The sequence below is a fragment of the Rhinoraja longicauda genome, chromosome 12, assembly GCF_053455715.1.
Source record: "Rhinoraja longicauda isolate Sanriku21f chromosome 12, sRhiLon1.1, whole genome shotgun sequence".
Taxonomy (NCBI): Eukaryota; Metazoa; Chordata; class Chondrichthyes; order Rajiformes; family Arhynchobatidae; genus Rhinoraja; species Rhinoraja longicauda.
This window is the reverse complement of record NC_135964.1, coordinates 31,089,047-31,113,388: the sequence shown is the minus strand read 5'-3', so window position 1 is coordinate 31,113,388 and position 24,342 is coordinate 31,089,047. Positions and strand designations below refer to the sequence as shown.

At 42.6% G+C, this 24,342-nt stretch overlaps 2 protein-coding genes across 2 annotated transcripts in view; both read left to right on the top strand.

Annotated features, from left to right (window-relative positions):
• Positions 1 to 24,342, top strand: part of tpt1 (tumor protein, translationally-controlled 1) — a 224,401-nt gene that overhangs the window by 197,489 nt on the left and 2,570 nt on the right. The gene's annotated exons all lie outside the window — the stretch shown is intronic.
• The window catches only part of tsc22d1 (TSC22 domain family, member 1), a 154,914-nt gene continuing 137,345 nt past the window's right edge, over positions 6,774 to 24,342 (top strand). The window contains exon 1 of the mRNA XM_078409381.1: positions 6,774 to 9,424. Within this exon, the coding sequence (XP_078265507.1) occupies positions 6,786 to 9,424 (2,639 nt within the window). The 5' untranslated portion in view covers positions 6,774 to 6,785. The remainder of the gene's footprint in view (positions 9,425 to 24,342) is intronic.

Below are 24,342 nucleotides of genomic sequence, written 5' to 3'. Positions count from 1 at the left end.
TGCTGTTTGAAATCGAAGGTAGACACAAAATGCTGGAGTAACTCAGCGGGTCAGGCAGCATTGTGGGAGAGAAGGAATGAGTGACGTCTTGGGTCGAGACCCTTCTTCAGACTGATGTCAGGGGAGGGGGCGGGACAAAGACAGGATGTAGTCGGAGACAGGAAGACTAGTGCGAGAACTGGGAAGGGGATAGAGAGGGGAAGCAGGGACTTCCTGAAGTTAGAGAAGTCAATGTTCATACCCCTGGGGTGTAAACTGCCCAAGTGAAATATGTGGTGCTGTACCTCCAATTTGCGCTGGGCCTCACTCTGAGAATGGAGGAGGCCCAGGACAGAAAGGTCAGATTGGGAATGGGAGGGGGAGTTGAAGCACTGAGCCATTGGGAGATTAGGTTGGTTGAGACGGTCTGAGCGGAGGTGTTCAACGAAAGGATCGCCGAGCCTGCGCTTGGTCTCGCCGATGTAAAGACGTTGACATCTGGAACAGCGGATACAATAGATGAGGTTGGAGGAGGTGCAGGTGAACCTCTGCCACACCTGGAAAGACTGTTTGTGTCCTTGGATGGATTCGAGGGGGGAGGTAAAGGGACAGGAGTTGCATCTCCTGCAGTTGCAGGGGAAAGTACCCGGGAAGTGGAGTGGTTTGGTTGGGAAGGGACGAGTGGACCAGGGAGTTTCAGAGGAAACTGTCTCTGTGGAAAGCAGAAAGGGGTGGAGATGGGAAGATGTGGCGGGATCCCGTTGGAGGTGGTGGAAATGTTGGAGAATAATTTGTTGTATGCGACGGCTGATGGGGTGCAAGGTGAGGACAAGGGGGACTCTATCCTTGTTACGAATGAGGGGAGGGGGAGCAAGAATGGAGCTGCGGGATATTGAGGAGACCCTAGTGAGAGCCTCATCTATAATGGGAGGGGAACCTGTTTCCTAAAGAATGAGGACATCTCCGATGCCCTAGTATGGAACACCTCATCCTGGGCGCACATGCGGTGTAGACGGAGGAATTGGGAGGAGGGGATAGAGTTTTTACAGGAAACAGGGTGGGAAGAAGTGTAGTCAAGATAGCTATGGGAGTCAGTGGGTTTGTAGTAGATGTCGGTCACTAGTCTGCCTCCTGTGATGGAGATGGTGAGATCCAGAAATGGTAGGGAGATGTCGGAGATGGTCCAAGTATATTTAAGAGCAGGATGAAAATTAGTGGTGAAATTGATGAAGTCAGTGAGTTCTGCATGGGTACGAGAGGTAGCACCAATGCAGTCGTCAATGTAGCGGAGGTAGAGTTCGGGGATAAGGCCAGTGTATGCCTGGAACAGGGATTGTTCGACGTACTCTACAAAGAGGCAGGCATAGCTAGGGCCCATGCGAGTGCCCATAGCTATGCCTTGGATTTGGAGGAAGTGGGAGGAGTCAAAGGAGAAGTTGTTGAGGGTAAGGACCAGCTCTGCTAGGCGGAGGAGAGTATTGGTAAATGGAGATTGGCTGGTTTTGCGGTCGAGGAAGAAACGGAGGACTTTAAGACCCTCCTGGTGGGGGATGGAGGTGGAGTGACTGGACATCCATAGTAAAGATGAGGGAGTGGGGGCCTGGAAAACGGAAGTTATTGAGGAGACGGAGAGCACGTGAGGTGTCTTGGACATAGGTGTGGAGGGATTGGACCAGGGAGGATAGGATGGAGTTGAGGTAGGTGGAAATCAGTGGATGCTATTTACCTGGATTTTCAGAAGGCCTTTGATAAGATGAGAGCCCATGGTATCAGACGGAAGATACGAGCATAGATGGCAGGTTGGCAGAAGGCAAATAGTGCAATAAAGGGAGCTTTATCTGGTTGGCTGCCCATAATTGGTGGAGTTCCGCAGGGATCAGTGCTGGGGCCGCTACTCTTCACGTTGTATATCAATGATTTGGATGAGGGAATTGAAGGCTTTGTGGCCAAGTTTGCAGATGATACAAAGATAGGTGGAGGAGCAGGTGGTATAGAGAAGGCAGAGACTTTGCAGACAGACTTGGACAGGCTGAGAGAGTGGGCAAAGAAGTGGCAGATGGAATACAGCATAGCAAAGTGTGGAGTCATGCATTTTGGTAGTATGATTCCCAAAAAGTTAATTTGCAAGTCGAATCGCTAGAAAAGAAGGCAAGTGCAATTTATCTTGTGAGGACTAGACTATAAAAACAGGGATGTAATGCCGAGGCTTAATAAGGCACTGGTCAGTCCAGATTTGGAGTATTGGAGCAGTTTTGGGCCCCATATCTGAGGAAGGATGTGCTGCCTTTGGAGAGGATTCAGAGGAGGTTTACGCGAATGATCCCAGGATGATTGAGTTAACATATAATGAGTGTTTGACGGCACTGAGACCGTACTCGCTGGAGTTTAGAAGGATGAAGGGAACAACGAATAGTGAAAGGCCTGGATAGAGCAGATGTGAAGAGGATGTTTCCACTAGTGGGAGAGACTAGGACTAGTGGCCATAGCCTCAGAGTATAAGGACGTACCTTTAGAAAAGAAATGAGGAGAACATTCTTTAGTCAGAAGGTGGTGAATCTGTGGAATTCATTGCCACAGACAGAAGTGGAGGCCAAGTCAGAGGATATTTTTAAGGCGGAGATTGACAGATTCTTGATTAGTGTCAGTTGAGGAGAGAAAGCAGGAAAATGGGGTTGAGAGGGAAAGATAGATCAGCCATGATTGAATGGCGGAGCACATTTGTTTGGCCGAATGACCTAATTTTGCTCCTATAATTTATGAACTATAATTAAGACCATTATTAGCAGTCTCTTGAATGAGTAGATTGAGTAGAAAAAGCCAGCATGGTATTATTTATGGCAAATCATGTCTAACCATATTGATTTTTATTTTTAATGGAGTAACATATAGGGTTGATGCGGTGTGAATGGACTTCCAAAAGGCATTTAATACAAAGCCACAAAATAGATTTGTCATCGAAATTGAAGAATATGGTTTATTAACAAAATAGGTTTGTCAACAAAATTAAAGACTCTTTGGCAGCTTGGATAGGAAACAGCTAAATAAGAGTAATAGAGAAAGATTGGTTTACCAACTGGAGAGGTACACATGGAGTTTCTAAGGGTCAGTGCATTATACTGAGTTCTTTTTGCCATGCTTTAAAAGAGATGAGAAGGCTTTGGAGAGCATGCAGGAGAGATAAACAAAATGCTTGAAGGAATGAGAGGCTAAAATTACGTGGGTGTCTGAGGAAGTTGAAGTTATTCTCATTAGAACAGAGGAGGATGCAATGAGATCTAATAGAAATCTTCAAAAACGTGAAAGATATTGATGGAGCAAACCTCTTCCCAAAGGCAGAAGGATCAAGAACTTGTCTACATGGAAGCATTGTGATTGGCAAAAAGAAACAAAAGTGACATGAGGAGATTAAAAAAAAGAATGGCTGGGGTCTGGAATGCACAGCCAGGGGAAGTAGTGGATTCAATTGCAGTGTTCAAAAGGGAGCTGGGTAACTACCCGAAATAAATGTATTTGCAGGGCTCTGAGGAATGGGTGGAAAATGGGATTATCTGGATTGCATTTACACGGAGCTGATGCAGGCTCACTGGGGCGAATTACCTCCTTCTCTGCTGTAAGTAACCTGTAATTCTAACATGGAGACACAAGGAACTGCAGGTGCTTGAATCTTGGGCAAAACATAAAGTGCTGGAGTAACTCGGCAGGTTAGGCGGCATCTGTGGAGGGCACGGTTAGGGATTTTAAAGAAGGGTCCCAACCTGAAACATTGCCTATCCATTCTCTGTACAGACACTGCCTGAGTTACTCCAGCGCTTTGTGTTTTGCTGTCATTCTAACATGTCCTGTTGAATATAAGCACGGAGGATGAAGAAATCATATTGCCATTTTGTGTTTATATGTTCAGCATTATTTACGTTCATTATGGCATTCATGTTTTACTAAAGTTAAAGCCCACTTAAGAACCCAGATGATCTCACTGTACTATTTTGATCTTTATTGCAAAAGGATTTCTTCTTTAATGCAAGGCAAATTTGCCATTTATTACAATTGGATTTGAGTGGAGAAGTAAATATGTTGTACTGAGTGTTGGAGTAAACATGTACAATGGGCCTTCGTGAGACTGCGCCAAGAGTATGCTGAACAGTTTTAATTTCCTTATGTACTTGCCATAGTGGAACTACAACAATGATTCATAAAACTTGTTTCTGCAAAGAAAAATTTGCCCTGTGAGGAGATATTGAATGGACTAGTTTAATTTGGTTTAGTTTGGAGATACAGCATGGAAACAGGCCCTTCGGCCAATGGAGTTGATGCCGACCATTAGTCAACCATTCACACCAGTTATCCCACTGCACACTTGCAGTAATTTACAGATACCAATTAGCCTACAAACCCACACATCTTTGGGATGTGAGGGGAAAATGGAGCACCTGGAGGAAACCCAAGTTGTCACAGGGAGAACGTGAAAACTCCAAACAGTAGGTCAGGATCGAACCCGGGTTGATGGCGCTGTGAGGCAGTAGCAATACCACCACACCACTGTGCTGACTAGGCATATATTTTCTTGAATTCAGAAAAATCAGATGTGATTTCATTAACATTTACATTATTCTCAGTGCTTCATAGGGATGATGCAGTCTCAGCATGAGGGGTAGGTCAGTTAGGACTGAGATGAAAGATTAATTCTTTCACTCCCAGGTAGGTGAATCTTTGGAATTCTCATCCCACGAGAGCCGTGGAGATTCAGTCCTTGATTGGATTCAAAACAGAAATCACCAGATTTCTTGATATTAAGAAAATTGTGGGATAAAGGAAAGTGCATGAAAATGGGGCTGTGTAGAAGATATTTTCACTGGTAACATTGTCAAAAATTATTCTCAGACTTCTCAGAATAGAATCAAGAGGAATTCGGCCCATCGTGTCTGTGACCATTAAACCAGGGTAACCGCGCTAATCTATTTTTTTGTTACTGGGTCCATCACCCTTAAGGAAACAGTTCCGCAAGTTAAATGCAGCGCGAGTTTCCGCCTCCTCTATCCTCTCAATGACTTCCATAACGTTAACACCTTTCGGTGAAAATGTGTGTCCTTATCTCCTCTCTACTGCTAGAATTACGAACAGGAATAGATCACTTGGCCCCTCAAACCTGCCTCGACATTCAATATGCTATGCTGCCCTCAACTCCTCTTCAATTCCCCATAATCCTTAATTCCTCAATCTGTCAAATATTTATCCACATTAATTTCAAATATAGTTAATGTCCAGCTTTCACAACCTTCAGGGCAGATAATTCCAAACATCTACTCCCCTCAGAGTAATTTTAATCTGCAACCGATTACTTTAAAACTATGGCCTTGATTTCTGTAAGATCTATGCCTCCCTCGTTTTAACTACTCCGTAGAGGTCCTTAATAATTTTGTACGCATTACTAAATTCCCCCCCTCCCTCTCCCGTACTCTTACGAGTATTCCAGCCGAGGCAATATCCTGGTAAATGTCAGCTATCTGGTCACTGCCACGTTACCGCTGTGACTCCAGAGCATGGTGCGTGCAGACTGGTTGCTGCGGCTCCAACATTATATTGGCCAGTCAACTTCAGAAGTGGCTCATTTCGCTGTTTGACGCCCGAGGTGACCCGAGATCATGAGGGGGAACTCAAATTTCTCCTTTCTCGGCAGACCCGCAATTCTCCCGAGTTCGATCATTTTAATTATTTATTAATTAATTAATTAATACGATTTCGACAGTCATCCCTGAAGCTACTCGGCTAATCACGGCCTACTCCTCGGACAATCGGCACCATTACCGTCACCCTGAAGTTTGCCTCTCGGCTTTTTCCGTCAGACTCGGGAGGGACCGAGCGCTCGGCTTTTTCCGTCAGACTCGGGATTGACCGAGCGCTCGGCTTTTTCCGTCAGGCTCGGGAGGAACTTGCGCTCGGCTCTTCCATCAGGTCCGGGGGGCTGCGCGCTTGGCTCTTTCCGCCAGGCCTCGGGTGTCCCCGCCTGGTTTCCAGACGGCTTTATGTCTGCCTCGTCCGCGGGGCGGGGAAACGGCAATGCGCGTGCGCGGTCGCCATCTTGCTCAGCTTTCCAGTGACAGAGACTGTGAGTGGAATATAATAGAGAAAGGAGCCGCGTACCCTCCTCAGCCTGCTCTTTAGCCACGCCGGTCTGGAGAACAGTGGCACCCCTCCCTCCCGCCCCTCTCACAACTATACCCATCACACCAACATACTAGTTTTGAATGATGCAGTGAAACGGCCAGCAAAATCCTCTTCCTCCTCCACCTCCTCCCGTGCACCTGGACTTAGGCCTGCGATGCTGCAGCAGCCGCCGCCGAAGCAGCGCCGGGCTTGAGTTAGCTGGAGGGGTGGGGGTGTCCGGCTTGGAACCGTTACCTGTGACTAAAAGGCAGACGGTCGCATCCCTCTGCAACCCGACGGAAACACCACCATCTACCCACCCCGCCTCTCCTCCCCCAGCGGCCCGTTTAAATGAGCCGGCGGCAGGAGAGTTGGAGGAGGCGTCTCCTTTGAGTTGCGAGGGAGGAGGGGGAGAGGAGGAAGAGGAGGGGGGGAGGAGGAAGAGGAGGGGGGGGAGGAGGAAGAGGAGGGGGGAAGAGGAGGAGGAGGAGGGGGGAGGGTTTAGCAGACGCCGGCCGGCCGCCCGGGAGGTGGGTCAGACTCAGCTCAAAGCCGCGGGCCCCCCGCTCGGAGCGGGCTGGTTTGCCGCAGTCGGCTGGGCTGGGAGGTGCGAGAGTCAGGGGGAGGGAGGGAGGGAGGGGGGTTTCTTTTTAATTTTAAATGCGATGATGCAGCAGTCGGAAAGCGCGGCGGACAGGAAGATGGCGCAGCCGCTCTACCCTCGGCGGAGCAGCAGCGCGGCCGGTGCCGCCTCCTCGGCCACGCTCGGCGGCCTGATGGGTGCCGCGGCCGGGCGCCCGCACCCGGACGAGATGCCGCCAGGTAGTGTGCGCTCGGCCGCTGGTGTACAGGGCCCCGGTCCCAGCGGCGGGCCCATCCCCCCCAACCCCGGTTCGGTGCCGCCTTCGACCGCGCCGCATCCGCCGCAGAGCCTCAGCCTCCATCCCTCTCCTGCGCCGTCGGTGTCTGTGGCCGGGGCTCAGATGAAGAAAAAGAGTGGCTTTCAGATTACCAGCGTGACCCCCGCACAGAATAACGCCGGCTCCAACAACAGCATCGCCGAGGACACTGAGAGTTACGACGACATGGACGAATCTCACACCGAGGACTTGTCCTCCTCCGAGATCCTGGACGTATCTCGGGCCACCGACTACGAGCCGGAGCGGAGCTCCTCGGAGGAAACTTTAAATAACGTCGGGGATGCAGAGACCCCCAGCGCCTTGTCTCCGAATCAGCCTCGCCTGCCTCAGCACCAAACAACTTTGTTTAATGGGAGCATCCACGGTCTCCATCCACATCACCTCCATCACCCTCACCCTCTTCATCATCACCACCACCATCTTCACCCTGCGATGGTATCAGGGTCCGGGATGGTCGGTGTCGCAACTGGGACCCCTCCTTCGGCAGGAGGAATAACGCCTTTTGCAAATGTTACAACCAGTACTGAAAAAAGTAACATCAACGCACCTATGCCTGGATTAGTGAATAGCTTAGTTGGACCTTCTGCACCATTGACATCCAACATCACCCCAGTCAATGGAAACGCCAGAAATGTAAGTGGAATGAGCAATGTTAATAGTAATGTAAACATCAATGTTGCTGGGACCATTGGTGGCTCCAATGCCAATACTGTTGGGGGTACGACCAGTGTTATTGGGGCTTCTACTAATACAGCTTCTACAAATGCAACAGGAGGCCAAATGCCTACAGGAAGCCAACAGCCTGCAATTGGCAGTTCTAGATTTAGAGTTGTGAAACTGGATTCTAGTACTGAACCATTCAAGAAGGGCCGATGGGTTTGCACTGAGTTTTATGACAAGGATAATGCCACGGTTCTCGTTGAAAGCATGTCGATGAACCGGACAGTGGAGAATGTAAAGCAATCTGCAGTTGATGCAAATCTGGAACGGGAAAGCGCAAGTGGAGGAAGTTCGGTGAGCAGTTCTTTGAGTGCAGTAGGTTATTATGTGGAGAATGCTGGTAATGGAGAACCAGGTTTGGCATCTGGACCTCAGCAACATGCTTTTCAAACATTGTGCAACCAGCAGCTAGATCCTGGCAGCAGTGGTCCTTTGCCACAAAGTGTTCCCCAGCCGCAACTTACGCAAATTCAGTTGCATTTGCAAGATATTATGCATTCGCAGCAGAAGCTAAGTGCTCCTCTTCCTGGTAGAACAAATGTCTGTAATGCAACTGGTGTTCAACAAGCCCCAATTCCACAGCAGTTACCATATTCTCAGCAGCAGCAGCAGCAGCAGCAGCAGCAACCTTCACAGACCTTGTCAGTTGTAGTCCAGCCACAGCAACTGTCGTATCCTCAGCAACAGCCAGTTTCACAGATAACAACACAGCATGTTATGTCGTCTAATGCAAGTGCTGTCATAACAGAATATGTGCAGCATTCTCAAATGCAACCTCCTTCACAGGTTGTGCAGCAGAGTTCTAGTGGAGTAGGATCAGCAGCACCATCAGGCAAAGCACAATCTGTATTAGCACAAGTGCAATCTGGACTGGCACCAAGTCAACCTGTCGGACATGTTTCAACAATGATGCCACCTGCTGGTTCTGCCAATGGGCAACTGGTAACAGGTCAACAAGGGAATACAATCTCATTGTTACAGCAGTCTTGTTCACCACCGATAAACCAGTCGGCGTCGATTGGCTTGCAAGCAAGTGATCCCCAACCTTCCTCTGTACATCAAGTAGGACAACCTCTGCATGGTGGGATGGTACAACAGCAGGGCAGTGCTCCAGGGCATGTGCAGCAAATAACTACAGGAGCACAGATACAACAATTGTTGACACAATCTCAAAGTCAAGGAGTTGAGAATATTATTCAAAGTGTGAACAACCAACAAATAACCGGAATAAGTTCTATACCATCTACTGTTACTGCCAACCTGCCCACTGTTGGGTCAAATATATCCACCAGTATACCTGCTGCACCTGTTCCACAACAAACCACCACTCAGACCTCTGCTGTGCAGAATGGTAGCCAGCCATCTATACCAACAAATGCAAACCTCCCTGTGGCACAAGGAGGACTGTGGAAATTGGCACCAGGCTCTTCCCAGTACCCAGCTACAGGCCAGTCATTGTTGAAAGCAGTGGAAGATTCCAGCCTACCTATAGACCAGTCAGTACTGAATGTACATCAGGTAGCTATTGGAGAAACCATGCTGAGTGCAGCCAATGCTCTGGTCCAGGAAATTGCCAGCAGCGCCAACTTATCAGCTTCTGCATCGTTGCTTCCTTTAAAGACTTTGCCACTGTCCATGCAACCTGTGGACGGTGAAGACGACAGGTAAGAGTAGTTATAGCACAGCTGCTTGCAACTCATTGGAAAGAAAATAGTGTAAGCTCGGTGTTGCACTTATATGATTCTGCTCAGTCTTATGATGTATTAATTTTGTGCATTTTATTTGAATTGTGGCTGCTGTTGGCATGCTCCGGACACTAATGTCTTTACATTAAATTCAAACTTTTTTATTAAGATGTTTTTTTAAACTACAGGCTGGGCACTGATGGGTGAAGATTACTGTTCTTGCTTTTCTGGATTAATTATATTTTTTATTAAGCAACAGTTAACAGAGAAAAGATGGGTGAGAACTTAACATTCCCAGACTGCAAAAGAAAGAATGGGACTCTAAAATCTTTTGCATGACGGTCAATGCTTAAGTATTTTAAATTAAATTAATAAATGTTTAAACCAGAAGTGAGGCTTGTAACTTTGTTTTCCATTGTACAGATCTTGTGGTTATCAGATGCTTAGTCCCATTGCAGCTGATTGTTCAGCATAGCAAAGGGGAGACAATTAGCTGAACAACTGCTGGTTACACTGAGAGATTTCTCTGTTGTACACAACTGAAAAATTCCTGTTTTGGAATAATTAAACTTCAAAATAATTCTGCCTTGCCCAATGGAAGGGTTCGGCCTTTACATGTGTGCTTTTCACTCATTTGACAACTTTGTCAAGGGAAGGAAGTTGGTTTTAATTTATTTTTGATTTTTCAGTTTGTGAAGATTTTCTTTAGGTACTCTCTAGTACTGAAATTGAGATTAAAAATGAAAGGGTTATCTAGCAGATACAATATATCAAAATAGTTCAGGTCATGTGACCCATGTAGAATATAAGCTGAGCACTGAATCACCCAGTGTTTGGCTTGCCTGTCCCACATTACTTTGGAATAGTGTAATGCTATAGCACTCTGATCAGGGGGCTTGGTTCCACCTCCCCTTTCACTGATGATTGGCATGGAGCTGTTGGAGAACTGGTGCCTTGTGCCAAAGTTTGTACAAATGCTTAACAGATGGTTGGTGGATTTGGATAAAAAAGATGACTGTCAAAGGTTGTGTGATCTGAATACTGCTGGAATATGAGTGCAATTTATTTTCTTTTGCAGCATTGTTTTTATAAATCACAATTTTCTGTCATGGTTAAAAATGCCTATAATGTTTCTAAAATGATTGATCAATTTTTCACCTGAATTGAAAATTAAATTGAATGTAATTTTTTCCTGAAAGACTAATACAATTTTCAGTCAAAGCATGCTTAATATGAGATGGAACTGTGATTTTACTTGCATATAGAATATTTTTTCAGTTGAATTTTCTAAAGCAAATTTGCATTTTGAATCTGGGTACGTAATACGTCCAGTTTATATGTGTGAAACTGTAAGATTCTATTGTGAAAGAAACTGCAAGTATTTCAGGGCATAAGGATACACTTGTAAGTTAACATTAGTTTTTTCTAAAACATTTTTTCATTAGTTTATATTATGTGGTCATGGGATTGAAGCAAGATAGACTGGTCTCCAGTTAAACTTGCATTATGTATTTTCACATCTTAACCGTTCAATGATGTTATTGGGTAGGAACAGTAGGAGCATCACAGTGCTTTGATCTCCCATTTGTATTTATATATTGCTGCTGAGAAACATTCCAGTGTATTAAGATGCAACTGTATTTATGCTACCTATTCACCTAAACATTGGAAAACTGCAGGAAGGCTGGTGGTCGGAGGAAAGATTTGATAGGGCACAAATCATTTCGCAGAAGAGATTGGCGTCACAGGGATGTATAATGTAAAACTTTCAGATTTAGGACGCAGAAACAAAGAACCAGATGCTGGTTAATGCACAAAAGGACATAGTACTGGAATAACTCAGCAGGTCAGGCAGCATCTCTGGAGAACATGGATAGGTAATGTTTTAGATCAAGATCCTTCTTCAGACTAGGTGATTAAGATTCTGACTAGGATGCTTTTTGCTCTACTTAATTTGATTTAACTGATGGAGTTCCTTGAAAGTGTACTTAAGCCCTCTCTGCCGTGATGTAATATGTCAAGTTTACATAGTTCACAGTGATATCTGCGAGCCATCTATAGCTAGCCAATGTTAATGGTCAAGAAATTCCAATTCTTCCATCAACATATCAATTCGTGCTTTGATCCATTGAACAAGAATATCCACTTTCTGGCTTTGGTTCATGTCCAAGATAAATATCTGAAGTCGAGCCAATGTTTTTGCTGCCTTGGTGGTATTTTTGAGCTGAGTTTCTGACTATTTTCTTAAGCTCACCAGTCTTCACCACTTCAACTTCACTCATACTTTATCCCATCTGCATTAACTATTATTGATGAATATTAATTCTGTGCAAAACTATTCACAGTTCACTTGCTATCTTGTAGCCTCCATAAAATTGTACTGATTCTAAACTCTGCCTATATCGTGATGGGCAATTGATTCTTGGGATGGTGACTTTGTGTACGGATTAAGAGTGGACCTATGCTCTCTTGAGTTTAGAAGAAAGATAGATGACTTCATAGAAATTTAGCTGTGCTTGAGGTGGTAGATATGCAGTTGACCAGATTGTTCAATAATGGGTTAGATTCTCAAAAAGGAGTTGGCAGTTCAGAGATGAAAAGCTATTTCTCAAGTCATAGATAAAGATTGAAAATGCAGGAGTGTGTTTGAAATAGCACTGCTCACCAAATAGGCGTTATATTTCTCGATATTATACAGTAAGTTCTATCAAAACTTTTCATCTGTTAAAACCATTTATTGCAAATATGCTGCATGTTTTGAGCAGAACCTTTCAAAGTAAATCTTCCAGGTGTTTATGAAAAAAATAATATCTTTATTTATTTTCTTTGTCTGCTTGTTTCTGAATCTATCAAACGTAACTTTCTTCAGGTGGCTGACCACCTGCATTCACTGCCAACAGCCTCCATCATATACAGTTTCTCTTATCTCTAACACTTTCCAAATGTACTGTCCCCTCCTCCTCCCCTTCCTCCCAGTCCCTAGAAGATACTGTCCTATACTCATTAAGATTCATAATTACTATTTTTGACTTTGAAAGAGGGGGTAATGATTCAGTCTGGGTGGGATTTATACAGTTGGTGGTTCTTTGAAAAGATAGAATAGACAATAGGTGCAGGAGTAGGCCATTTGGCCCTTCGAGCCAGCACCACCATTCAATGTGATCATGGCTGATCATTCTCAATCACTACCCCGTTCCTGCCTTCTCCCCATACCCCCTGACTCCGCTATCCTTAAGAGCTCTATCAAGCTCTCTTGAATGCATTCAGAGAATTGGCCTCCACTGCCTTCTGAGGCAGAGAATGCCACAGATTTACAACTCTCTGACTGAAAAGGTTTTTCCTCATCTCCGTTCTAAATGGCCTACCCCTTCCTCTTAAACTGTGACCCCTGGTTCTGGACTCCCCCAACATTGGGAACATGTTTCCTGCCTCTAATGCGTCCAACCCTTTAATTATATGTTTTGATATGATCCCCTCTCATCCTTCTAAATTCCAGTGTATACAAGCCTAGCCGCTCCAGTCTTTCAACATAGGACAGTCCCACCATTCTGGAATTAACGTAGTAAACCTATGCTGCAAGCTCTCAATAGCAAGAATATCCTTCCTCAAATTTGGAGACCAAAACTGCACACAGTACTCCACGTGCGGTCTTATCGAATCTAGCATTGCAGGTTGTGTTAATCTAAAAATTTGATAGTTTTGGAAATGGTTAGGCAAAAAGAGGGACTTTTTGAGAAAGATGTAGTGGCTCGTGGGTTTCAGAAAATCACTTGAACCAGTGAGAAGAATGGATACAGTAGTACTGGCGAAGTTGGTGGGAAATAAGAAATGTGGTTGATTGTATCAGGATTTTAAATGCAAGTAAATGAATTTTAACTTGCAACCATTTTGAAAATGGTTTAGGTATGTGTATATAATTTTAACAGGCTTTAGAGAGGGGAAATAGGCATGTTAAGGATTTTGTCTTTGGACCCATCAAAAACAGACTGCTTTTGCTTTTTTAAGAGTGGATTCAAACAATGGTTTGGGGAAGTAAAACCACTTGAATGTATGGGAAGAACATTTCTGTCTGGTCTCCACATATATTGCAGTATAATTGTGATGTATAAAAAAGCATTTAACCCAAACAGCCTTTTGCTTCCAATCATTTGTGATATCTACTGATGTGGATCTATCCGATACCTCTAATGAGCTGTGAAGATGTTCGAGTTGGAACATCGGGATGGGAAATAAAACCATATTTTCCCTGCTCTGAAGTAATATACAAAATTAAAGGTTTATTCCTCACTGTTTACATTTGAAGGTTGGAGGGGTAGAGCAGATTACATGAATCTATGTGGAATCTGATGCCCTGGCTTGGATGACACTGAACTACATTGTGTAAATGGGGGCCAGAACTAATTATTTGCGAGGCCTTGAATGAAAAATAACATAGGATGGATGGATGCAGGTGTTAGTGGCATGAAGAAAATTAATTGAAAAAGGCTCTTTGGTTATGTTTGGAAGTAGGCTAATGTAGTCCCATTCATTTGGAAAGTAGCATGGAATATTGTGGTTGCAGGATGGCCAACTAAAGGTTTGGAGGTGTTGGAAGTCAGTAGCATGCAAATATACTCGGTCTCCTAAATCTTAATATTGGTGAAGGGTAAAATTATTTTTATCTAGATCTGCACTGATTAACTGTCAAAAATGATGTTTAAAATCTACTAGTATATTGTGAAACTGCAAGACTTAAACAGTAAGAAGTCTAATACTGTGGTGTATCAAACATCTTTCTCCTAGCATCAGCATCACCTATCATTTCTCCAGCAGAATTAAGTAATTACTGTTTTTAAGAATAATTACACAAAATTTTAATGAAAATGATTAGAAATAAATTGAAATGGGATCTGCCGCATGCTGTTGAATACTCTAAGCATAAACTCATAGGAATAAAGCAATTGGAAAGATTAAAGAACAACTGGTTCACACATTTAATCATAGAATGATTTGAATAGGCAGTGGGCAGTCAGACTATTATGTCCATACCCTCTCTGAAAGAGCTATTCAATTTTTTCCATTCAGTTGACAGCACACTTGTATAAATCAGAAGGTATGGGTTCAAGCCCTTCTCTAGAGACTTGAGTACAAGAGTCTTGACTGGCACTCCACTAAGTGCTGCACTGTGGGAGGTGTTACCTCTCTGTCAAGAAGTAACACTGAGGGTCTGCTTTATGGTTCAGGTTGAAAATAAAGATACATCGCACTATTTTGAAGAAAGGCAGGCAAGTAACCACTGAAGGATAAAGATCAGGATACCAGTTAAAATGATTAAAGCAATGCCTGGTCATTGTTGACTGTTTGGGGAGTGTATTTGTGCAGGTTACTTGCTGTTTCCTGCATAATCTATATACTAAAACTCTCATTTGTTATCTTGTTTGTGACTGAACTTCAGCCAAAACGGTACACGATAGCGCCACAATTTTAGGCCCACCTTACTCACCATTGTCACTTTAGTGATAATGCAAGTAGTTTTTATTGAAATTGGTCTTATATTTTTTAAGTTATTCACATTTTAAAGTTTAAAAGGAGGGGATGGGGAGGGAAGGAGGGGGGGGGAGAAGGGAGGGGGGAGAACGGAGAACAGGGTGCTGCACCAATGCAGGAGAGGTTTGGGGCCAACAGGTCCACTTGGTCTAGTAGCTATTAAAGTGCTTAATAGGTTGCAATTCTTTAGGATCTTCTGAGATCGTGAAAGGCAATATAAAGTATGCATATATTTTCCCCATATGGTTAGAATTATTTCCCATGAAATTATTTATACCCTTTTTTCAAAGTTACTATTAAATTTGGTTGACCAACCAGTTTAGCCATTGCATTCCAACTTCTCATAACCCTCAGTTGAAAAAAATTCTCTTTATCTACATTGGTTCTTCGGCACCCCAGATACCAACCAATCTATGTATCATATGGCTTTCTCTCTGCCACCTAAACCTCTTCAAAACTCTTCCTTGTTTATCTAAGGAGAAAAACTTGCAAGTGAAATTCTGCTTCCCTGGTCATCTGACTTTCTTTGTTTTCAGTTTCTACTAGACCAAGTGGACCTTTTGGGCCCAAACCTCTCCTGCATTGGTGCATCACCCTCTCCTCCCCTCTTCCCCTATATAACACCGATTTCAATGAAACATCTTCCATTAGTACCAAAGGGACGACGGTGAGTAAGGTGGGCCTAAAATTGTCGTGCTATTGTGCACCGTTTTGGCTGTAGTTCAGGAACAAACAAACGAGAGTTTTAGTATATAGATGCTGAGAAATAATAGAATGTGCTCACAGTCTCTGCTTGATTTCATTTTATTCCGAGTATATGCAGCAAATATCTTCTTAACGTGTTCACTGAATGAAGATATTTATTCTGTATTTTTCACTTTTCTATAAATTTTTCTTTGTGTATTTAGCTCAGACAGTTTCTCATGAATTAAGTTGTTAACATGAACAAACTGTAGGTGGATCGCATTCTTATTTGATTTCTATTCTTATTTGATTTCTTCCTTGTGTATTTTAAGTTTTGTTCAATGTTAGAAATGACCTATGTAGCTTCTTATAACCAAGGCATTGCAATTGCTTATTGATCGATTTTTGCCACACTGGTTCAAATCAAGTCTGACACTGCTTTTTCCTCTTTTTATACTTTGGATGTTTGAAGCATATTACTACAACAATTCTGCATTACTTCCACTGTTAGTGAGTTTGATAATTAACAATTTGTCTCTTAAAATAGCAAGTTCCATTACCAGAGGTTTATACCTAGTGGTTGTCTCATTAACCACATTAGGGCAATTGAACAGACACTTTAACACTAATGCACTAATTGTTTTATTTGTGCCTTCTGTTCATCAACATCATTGGTTGCATCATTGGCTGCGTATACTCAGGACCTAATACTGCCCCAATCGCACTACTTTAATTTTATTTTTTCAGCTTTTGAAAATGGTGATGTCTTTGTAATGTATCTACTGCAATCTCATCGTGTTTTAATCTGGTCCATCTTCCAGGCCATGGTTTGAAGCTGAACCAGGCTGTTTGCAATCTTAGTGGTTATATTTTTATCCCAAGGTGAGAATAAGACAATATTTGTCTCTTTCCCTGTCTCAACTGAGCTGCCTACATTTCACCAGTTGGCATTTGTGATGTGAACTCCTTACCAGCCTTTCCTGTGCGATCCTCTATAAATGAAGTTAACCACGACTCTATCTCCCAGCTTGCATACTTCTATGCTTGATGACTTGTATCGGCTACCAGTTAGGTAAAATTTCAATTTTTTAAATTCTTTTAAAGCCACTTTACATTAACTCTGTAATGTTCTCCAGCTTCAACACCCTTCAAACCCGTTTTGCTCTAATTTTAATTCTTTGTTTGTCTCAATTTCCTATCCATATATCTGTCCAAATGTCTTTTCAAAAAGCTGTAATTTTATCTGCTTCTATAACTTTGGCTGCTTATTCTAAATAAGTTAACCCTCTGAGGGGGGGGGGGGGGCAGGAAATTGCCCCCAAGGTGCATGTTAAATCGCTTCCTTCTAACCGTATGTATGCCTATGCCCTCTAGTTTTAGAATCCTTTACCCCGTGGAAATGACCGAGTGTTCACTTTATCCATGTCCATCATGATCTTGTACACCTCAGTAAGTCATCCCTCAGCCTCCTATGCTCCGAGGCTTATCCAACCTCTCTGTATAACTCAAGCCCAATTGCCGTCAAACATTATTCATGTCTGTATGTCAAGCCCATTATCTCTGGAATTTCTTTACTAAGCCATCTGGGCTCCACTTCTCTTTCCTCCTTTTAAGATATTTTTAAGACCCTAATTCTTGAAACTGTTTTCTGATCTACACTACCTTTTTGTTATTTTTGTTTGATAATGCACCTTTTACCACTCGGCTGTGTAAAACAAGCTGTTGTTCATGGACCGTAAAGCTTAAACATCCTACAAGCTCGCACAACTACACAAGCATATTTGCCCTCTAATTTGACACTGGATGTAACATTTTTATAAATATAGTTGTTTTTATTTGTCATAAAACATAAATTACTTATTGTTCCAAGTTTAGCAGTAACAGCATTGATGGTGAAACGGGCAGTTAAATTTGCATTGGACTAATGTTGGCTAATAACTGCAAGCTAAAACCTGATCTTTAATGTGTTTTCTTTTGCAGCTGATTGTAATTTTTATTTATATACCTTCTCCAATAAATCTTTTCTTATGTGCAGGGCAAAAAGATGCGTTTTAATGTTTGGTAATCTGGTGCTTAAGCCAAATTGTTTCAATGATCTTATTGATAATGATTTTGTGTAGTTTTAGTGGAGATTGGTGTACTGCTGAAAATTTCATTTCTTTTCCCCAGTGAAAATTGAAACTTGCATTTAGTTTTACTTAATTTAATATTTTGTTTACAGCATTCTAGTAAGCCATTCAGCTTCCCTAGTTCATGTGTTTATACTCAACACATCTTCCTTTCCTTCAATGCTTCCCTTTGTTTCTTTTTAGGTTTCTACTAAATGCATCATTTGATAGTGAGTTCCATATTATTGTTTGATGTGTTAAGTATTTTCTAAATTCAACAGCGGTCATTATTTTGCATTGATTTTTACCTGTGGACTTATCCAAATGGAAACCTGAATATTCCATCTTCTGCTACTTTATCAAATCCTTTCATTGTATTAAACACCATTACAGAAATGAACCCCTTTTTTTCTACCCTTATTAACATGTATCACAAATTTTAATGAATTTGCGTATCTGCTCACTCATTTGATTTGTTGGTTGAGGGATAGTGTTAATCAATGTACCAGGGGAGCTTCCTTGCTTTTTAAATAATCATTAGAGTTTACATATTTAGGTACAAGCCATGTTTAGATGGGTATTCCTATCAGTCAAAATGAAGACAATGTCGTAACTAGGTTAATTCCCAGAATGGCGGGACTGTCGTATGTTGAAAGACTGGAGGGGCCAGGCTTGCATACACTGGAATTTAGAAGAATGAGAGGGGATCTTGTCGAAACATATAAGATTATTAAGGGGTTGGACACGTTAGAGGCAGGAAACATGTTCCCTATGTTGGGGGAGTCCAGATCCAGGGGGCCACAGTTTAAGAATAAGGGGTAGGCCATTTGGAACGGAGATGAGGAAAAACTTTTTCAGTCAGAGAGTTGTAAATCTGTGGAATTCACTGCCTCAGAAGGCAGTGGAGGCCAAGTCTCTGAATGCATTCAAGAGAGAGCTAGATAGAGCTCTTAAGGATAGCGGAGTCAGGGGGTATGGGGAGAAGGTAGGAACGGGGTACTGATTGAGAATGATCAGTCATGATCACATTGAATGGTGGTGCTGGCTCGAAGGGCCGAATGGCCTACTCCTGCACCTATTGTGTATAATTGTACAAACTATGAAGATTCTTGATTAGTACGGGTGTCAGGCGTTATGGGGAGAAGGCAGGAGAAGGGTTGAGAGGGAAAGATAGATCAGTCATGACTTGATAGGCTGAATGGCCTAATATTTCTCCTTGAACGTATCTCCATCCTTAAAATGTTGTCTATTTTCTTGCTGAATTTGACCTATTCTAAATAAAGGAAAGTCGCTGCACTTCCACTATGCAAATTGTTAACTATTGCAACTGTTGCATCATTCTCTAAACACAGCTAACTTTGTGAACGTGCGTTTAAAAGTAATAGTACTTCTTTATTCATTCAAGGGATGTGGGCTTCAAAGCCTGGGTCAGCGTTAATTACAGTCCTTGGTGTGGGTATACCCACAATACTGTTAGGGAGGGAGTTCATGTTGTGACCCAGCGACAGTGAAGGAATGACGGTATATTTCCAAGTCAGGATAATGCATGGTTAGGAGGGCAATTTCCAGGTGGTGGTGATCTCATTCTTTGCTGCCTCCTTTTACTTGATAGAAGTGGTAAGTATGTGCTGTCTAAGAAGTCTGGGAAAGTTGCTACATCCTGTAGATGGTACAAATTGGTGCTACTGTGCATTGGTAGTGGAGCGAATGGTTGTAGATGGCGTGTCGATCAAGTAGGTGGCTATGCTTGATATGATGTTGAGCTTCTTGACCTCTGTTCTATATCTTGAGCTGCTTGACTGTTGTTAAAGCTGTACTTATCCATGCAAGTAGATGGTATTCCATCACCCTCCTGACTTAAGCCTTGTAGTTGAGGGATGGGTTTTGAGATTTTTAATGTCTATGTAATAGTAGACCATAGAACTACTATAAAATGAATAATATTTGTAAATGATGCCCTTTACAAGTCACTTTATTGCAGTTTAAAAAAAAAAAGAGAAGCACTTCAGCACCAGTTAGCAGATCAGCTGTTTTAGCTAATTTAATGACCAATAGATTTGCCAGTGAATGTTCTAGAGCATTTCAAAACATAAGCTGTACAAGCCGGGATGGCAGGACTGTCATATGATGAAAGAATGGAGCGACTGGCCTTGTATTCACTGGAATTTAGAAGGATGAGAGGGGATCTTATAGAAACATATAAAATTATTACGAGATTGGACACGCTAGATGCAGGAAACATGTTCCTGATGTTGGGGGAGTCCAGAACTAGGGGCCACAGTTTAAGAATAAGGGGTAGGCCATTTAGAACTGAGATGAGGAAAAACTTTTTCACACAGAGTTGTGAATTTGTAGAATTCTCTGCCTCAGAAGGCAGTGGAGGCCGATTCACTGAATGCATTCAATCGAGAGTTAGATAGAGCTCTTAGGGGTAGCGGAATCAAGGGGCATGGGGAAAAGGCAGGAACGGGGTACTGATTGTGGATGACCACCGATGATCACATTGCTCAAAGGGCCAAATGGCCTACACCTGCGCCTATTGTCTATGTATCTATGTAAGATGAAAAACAAATTAAACCTGACTCCTCAAAGATAATTTTCAGTTGAATATCAATGATGCAAAGTATTAGTGTTATTTCTAGAATCTGTCACTCATCTTTAGAGAAGCTCTTGTGAGTTTTAATGTTTAACTAGACGGGCGTGGACTCGTTGGGTCCAAACCTCTCCTGCGGGCCGGGCAACCCTCCGTCCAAACCTCTCCTGCGGGCCCGGCAACCCTCTCCCAACTGACGACCCGTGGACCCGCTACCGGCCGGGGAATCTCCCCCGGGGCCAGGGGCGGGCGAGGGGGGAGAGGAAATGGGAGAGGGAGCCACTTGCCCCGGCCCCGGGCATCCATCGCAGGGGCCAGAGCGACCCGTGGACCTGTTGGGTGCAAACCTCTCCTGCAGTGGCAGCTCGGCGGCTGAGCTCCCCCCACGTGGGACTCGGAACAGCAACCAATCGGGCGTCGAGCGGGAGGTTGGAGCGAATCAATCGACCTCGTGGGGGGAGCGGCAGAAGCCAATCTTCTGCTCTATTGTGTACAGTTTTGGCTGTATTTCGGGTAAGCACAAACAGACAAGATGAGAGTTTTAGTAAAAGATATATATATATATATATTATATATATATATATTATCTGCGAAAAGCAGATTATCTGCATGGGCCTACTCGCTGTATCGGGCCTGCACTTATTGGGGAGCTTGGAAAGAAAATTGGTGCTCTTTGCCTTTCTAGTGCACTTCCCTACAGAAACCCTTGTGTGATTCATGCCAGCTTAATATTTAACAACTAGTATGTATTTTGGATCATGCAGTGCATCACGACTTGGCAGATCATTTAGACTGAACTTCACTGCATTGCCTTTATTGTCTATGTTGCCGTGTTTAGAATGACACATCAGATCAAGGTCCTCTCTGCGTGGATTAGACAGGCAAAAAAAGGATCGCCTAAAACTATTTAGAAAAAATTGTATTTCTCCTGGTATTTTGGACAGCACTTGTTCTTTAATCAGAATCAATAAAAACGTTATACGGTGTTTCATGCTGTTTGTCAGCCCTTCTGTTTGTAATCTGATAAAGTGGCCAAAACAGTATCCAAAGCCCATCCCCTCTTGTTCTAGGAAAGTTAATGGAAACAACTCTTAACATTCATCTCCCAATTCTTCAGAATTTATGATCTTTTGACTTGCTTGGGATATGTTAAGATGCTATTTAAAAGCACATTTCACTCCAGGATGCTATTACTGTGTCTTGTCTTTCTGCCTGTTATATCTATCGTGCATAGTGCATTGACTGCGAATATGTTGTCAACTTCTCTGACACATTTTAAAAGAAATAGTTACTCCAAATAATTAAATGTACAAGACATTTTAGTGGTTGTTTTTATTTCCTCCAGCTTTCTTCATGAAGATTATTAGCTTCATATTGTTTTCTACATTAACTAGTGGTTGTTAACGGGAAATTTGAAGTTGAAATGAAAATATCAGTCAACTCAAGTGGAGCTTCAAAGATCAATTAACAAAACATAATTTTGGTAGACAGCCTGAAGAAGGGTCTCGACCTGAAACGTCACCCATTCCTTCTCTCCAGGCATGTTATTCGAGCATTTTTTGTCTACCTTTGATTTATACCAGCATCTGCAGTTTTTTTCCTAAACATATTTTTGGAACTTGTATGGCTCTTTAGGGGTCTTTTTAACTTGAGTGATTTTCAATTTGGATAGATCCTATTTAAAGCATGGGACATAGAAAAGTACAGCACAGGAGCAGGCCTTTTGGCCCACAATGTCTGTGCCTAATTTATTTTTGCTGAGGATAAAAAATTGCTGAAATATTTGTTGGACTATTTAAATGGAATTTTGGCAGAGTAAGATTTAATAGAAACTGTTAAAGCCTGTGCTATTAAAGGAACAGTAGCATAAAGTGACATTTTGGGTCTGGACCCATCAGACTCTGAATGCAAGTGGAAAGTATATGGTTAGGTTGGATGCAGGGGGAGTGGGGGATAGTAAAGTCTGAAGAAGGGTCCCGATCTCAAATGTTGTCTCTGTTCCCTCCACAAATGCTGCATGGCCTGCTGAGTTACTCCAGTAGTTTATGTTTTGGACAGATATGTGGGTAGGATGGGTGTTGAGGGCTATGGGCCAAATGCAGGCAGATGGGACTAGCTTGATCGGTATGGACATAATGGGCCAAAGAGCCTGTGTCTGTGCTATACAACTTTGACTCTTATGAAATTGACAAGTAATCTATGAAATTGGCAAGCAATAATTTCATAAGGTTATAAGTGATGGGAGCAGAATTAGGATCCTTCCTAACCCCATTCTCCTGCTTTCTCCCCATAACCCCTGACACCCATACTTATCCCCTACTATCTATCTCTGCTTTAAAAATATCAATTGACTTGGCCTCCACAACCTTCTGTTGCAAAGAATTCCAGAGATTCACCACCCTCTGACTAAATAAATCCCTGCTCAACTCCTTCCTAAAGGAACGTCCTTTAATTCTGAGGCTATGACCTCGAGTCCTAGACCCACTAGTGGAAACAACCTCTTCACATCCACTCTATCCAAGCCTTTCACTATTCGGTACATTTCAATGATAGACCCCCCTTATTCTTCTAAACTCCAGTGAGTACAGGCCCAGTGCCATCAAACACTCATTGTATGTTAACCCACTCATTCCTGGGATAACTCTTGTAAACCTCCTTTGGACCCTCATGAGGGCCAGTACAGCCTTCCTCAGATAGATTGCCCAAAATTGCTCAATGCTCCAAATGCGGCCTTACCAGTACCTTATAAAGCCTCAACATTACATCCCTGTTTTTGTATTCTAGCCCGCTTGAAATAAATGCTAGCATTGCGTTTGCCTTCTTTACTACTGACTCAGTTTGCAGATTAACATTTTGGAAATCCTACACCAGCACTCCCAAGTCTCTTTGCACCTCTGATTTCTGGATTCTCTCCCCATTTAGAAAACAGTCTTTATTCCTACTACCAAAATGCATGACTGCACCATTTGCTACACTATATTCCATCTGCCACTTCTCTGCCAACTCTCCCAACCTGTCCAAGTCCTTCTGCAGAGTCCCTGCTTTCTCTGCACGACCTACCCTTCCACCTATTTTCGTATCATCCGCAAACTTGGCCACAAAGCCTTCATCCAAATCATTAATTCCATTGGCTCTTGTACTATGATACCATGTTAATCAATGTAGCATACAGCCTTTAGTATTTTTAGTTGCAATAATAGAAATAAACTTAATGCTCTTGAAAGGACCGTTATTTTTGAAAATCCTGTGGGAAAAATAACTTATTGTGTTTGAAACTCTAGCCTCAAACCCTCTTTTCCACCATTGACACAATTGTGTATATTAAGCTATTCTCTCTAACATGAGGTTTCTTAGGAAATACAGCTATCGTATTATAGCAGAAGCACCTTAAATTCTCATTAAAAGAGGAAATTTGACAGTCTCAAAAATATTGCCATCATCTTATCTACCAATTAGTATGATGCACAATAATTAAAGACACTTATTTTATTCACATTTTCACAGATTTATGTTTATAAGGAAGAACTGCTCACAATGTTACTCTTTGCTTATGTAATGTAAAAATACTTTGCATTGATTTTAACAATCTTTGTTTCTTTTTGCACTCCCTCTCAGCAGTTGTAACAATGATGGTGACCATTTATTCCCTTTATATCCTAATTGCCAGGAATCAATGAAAGTAACAGTTCAGTAGAAGACTATTAAGCCCTTTGAGTCCGTTGACCCTCTGAAGTATATTAAAGCTCATCCGTTTTCTTTTCTTTCACATACTTATCTCCCATTTGAATACAACTATTAAATCTGCCTCCGTCACTCTGGAAGGCAATTCATTCCAGATGCTAACCTGTCGCTGCATTTTTTTAATGCAAAAATATTTTCTCATGATTCTATTGTGAATGTTCTTAAATGTGTGTCCTCTTCATGCTGCACCGTTTTGTATTTATTCTGTTTTCGGCCCCTTATATTTTGAACATTTCTGCCATATC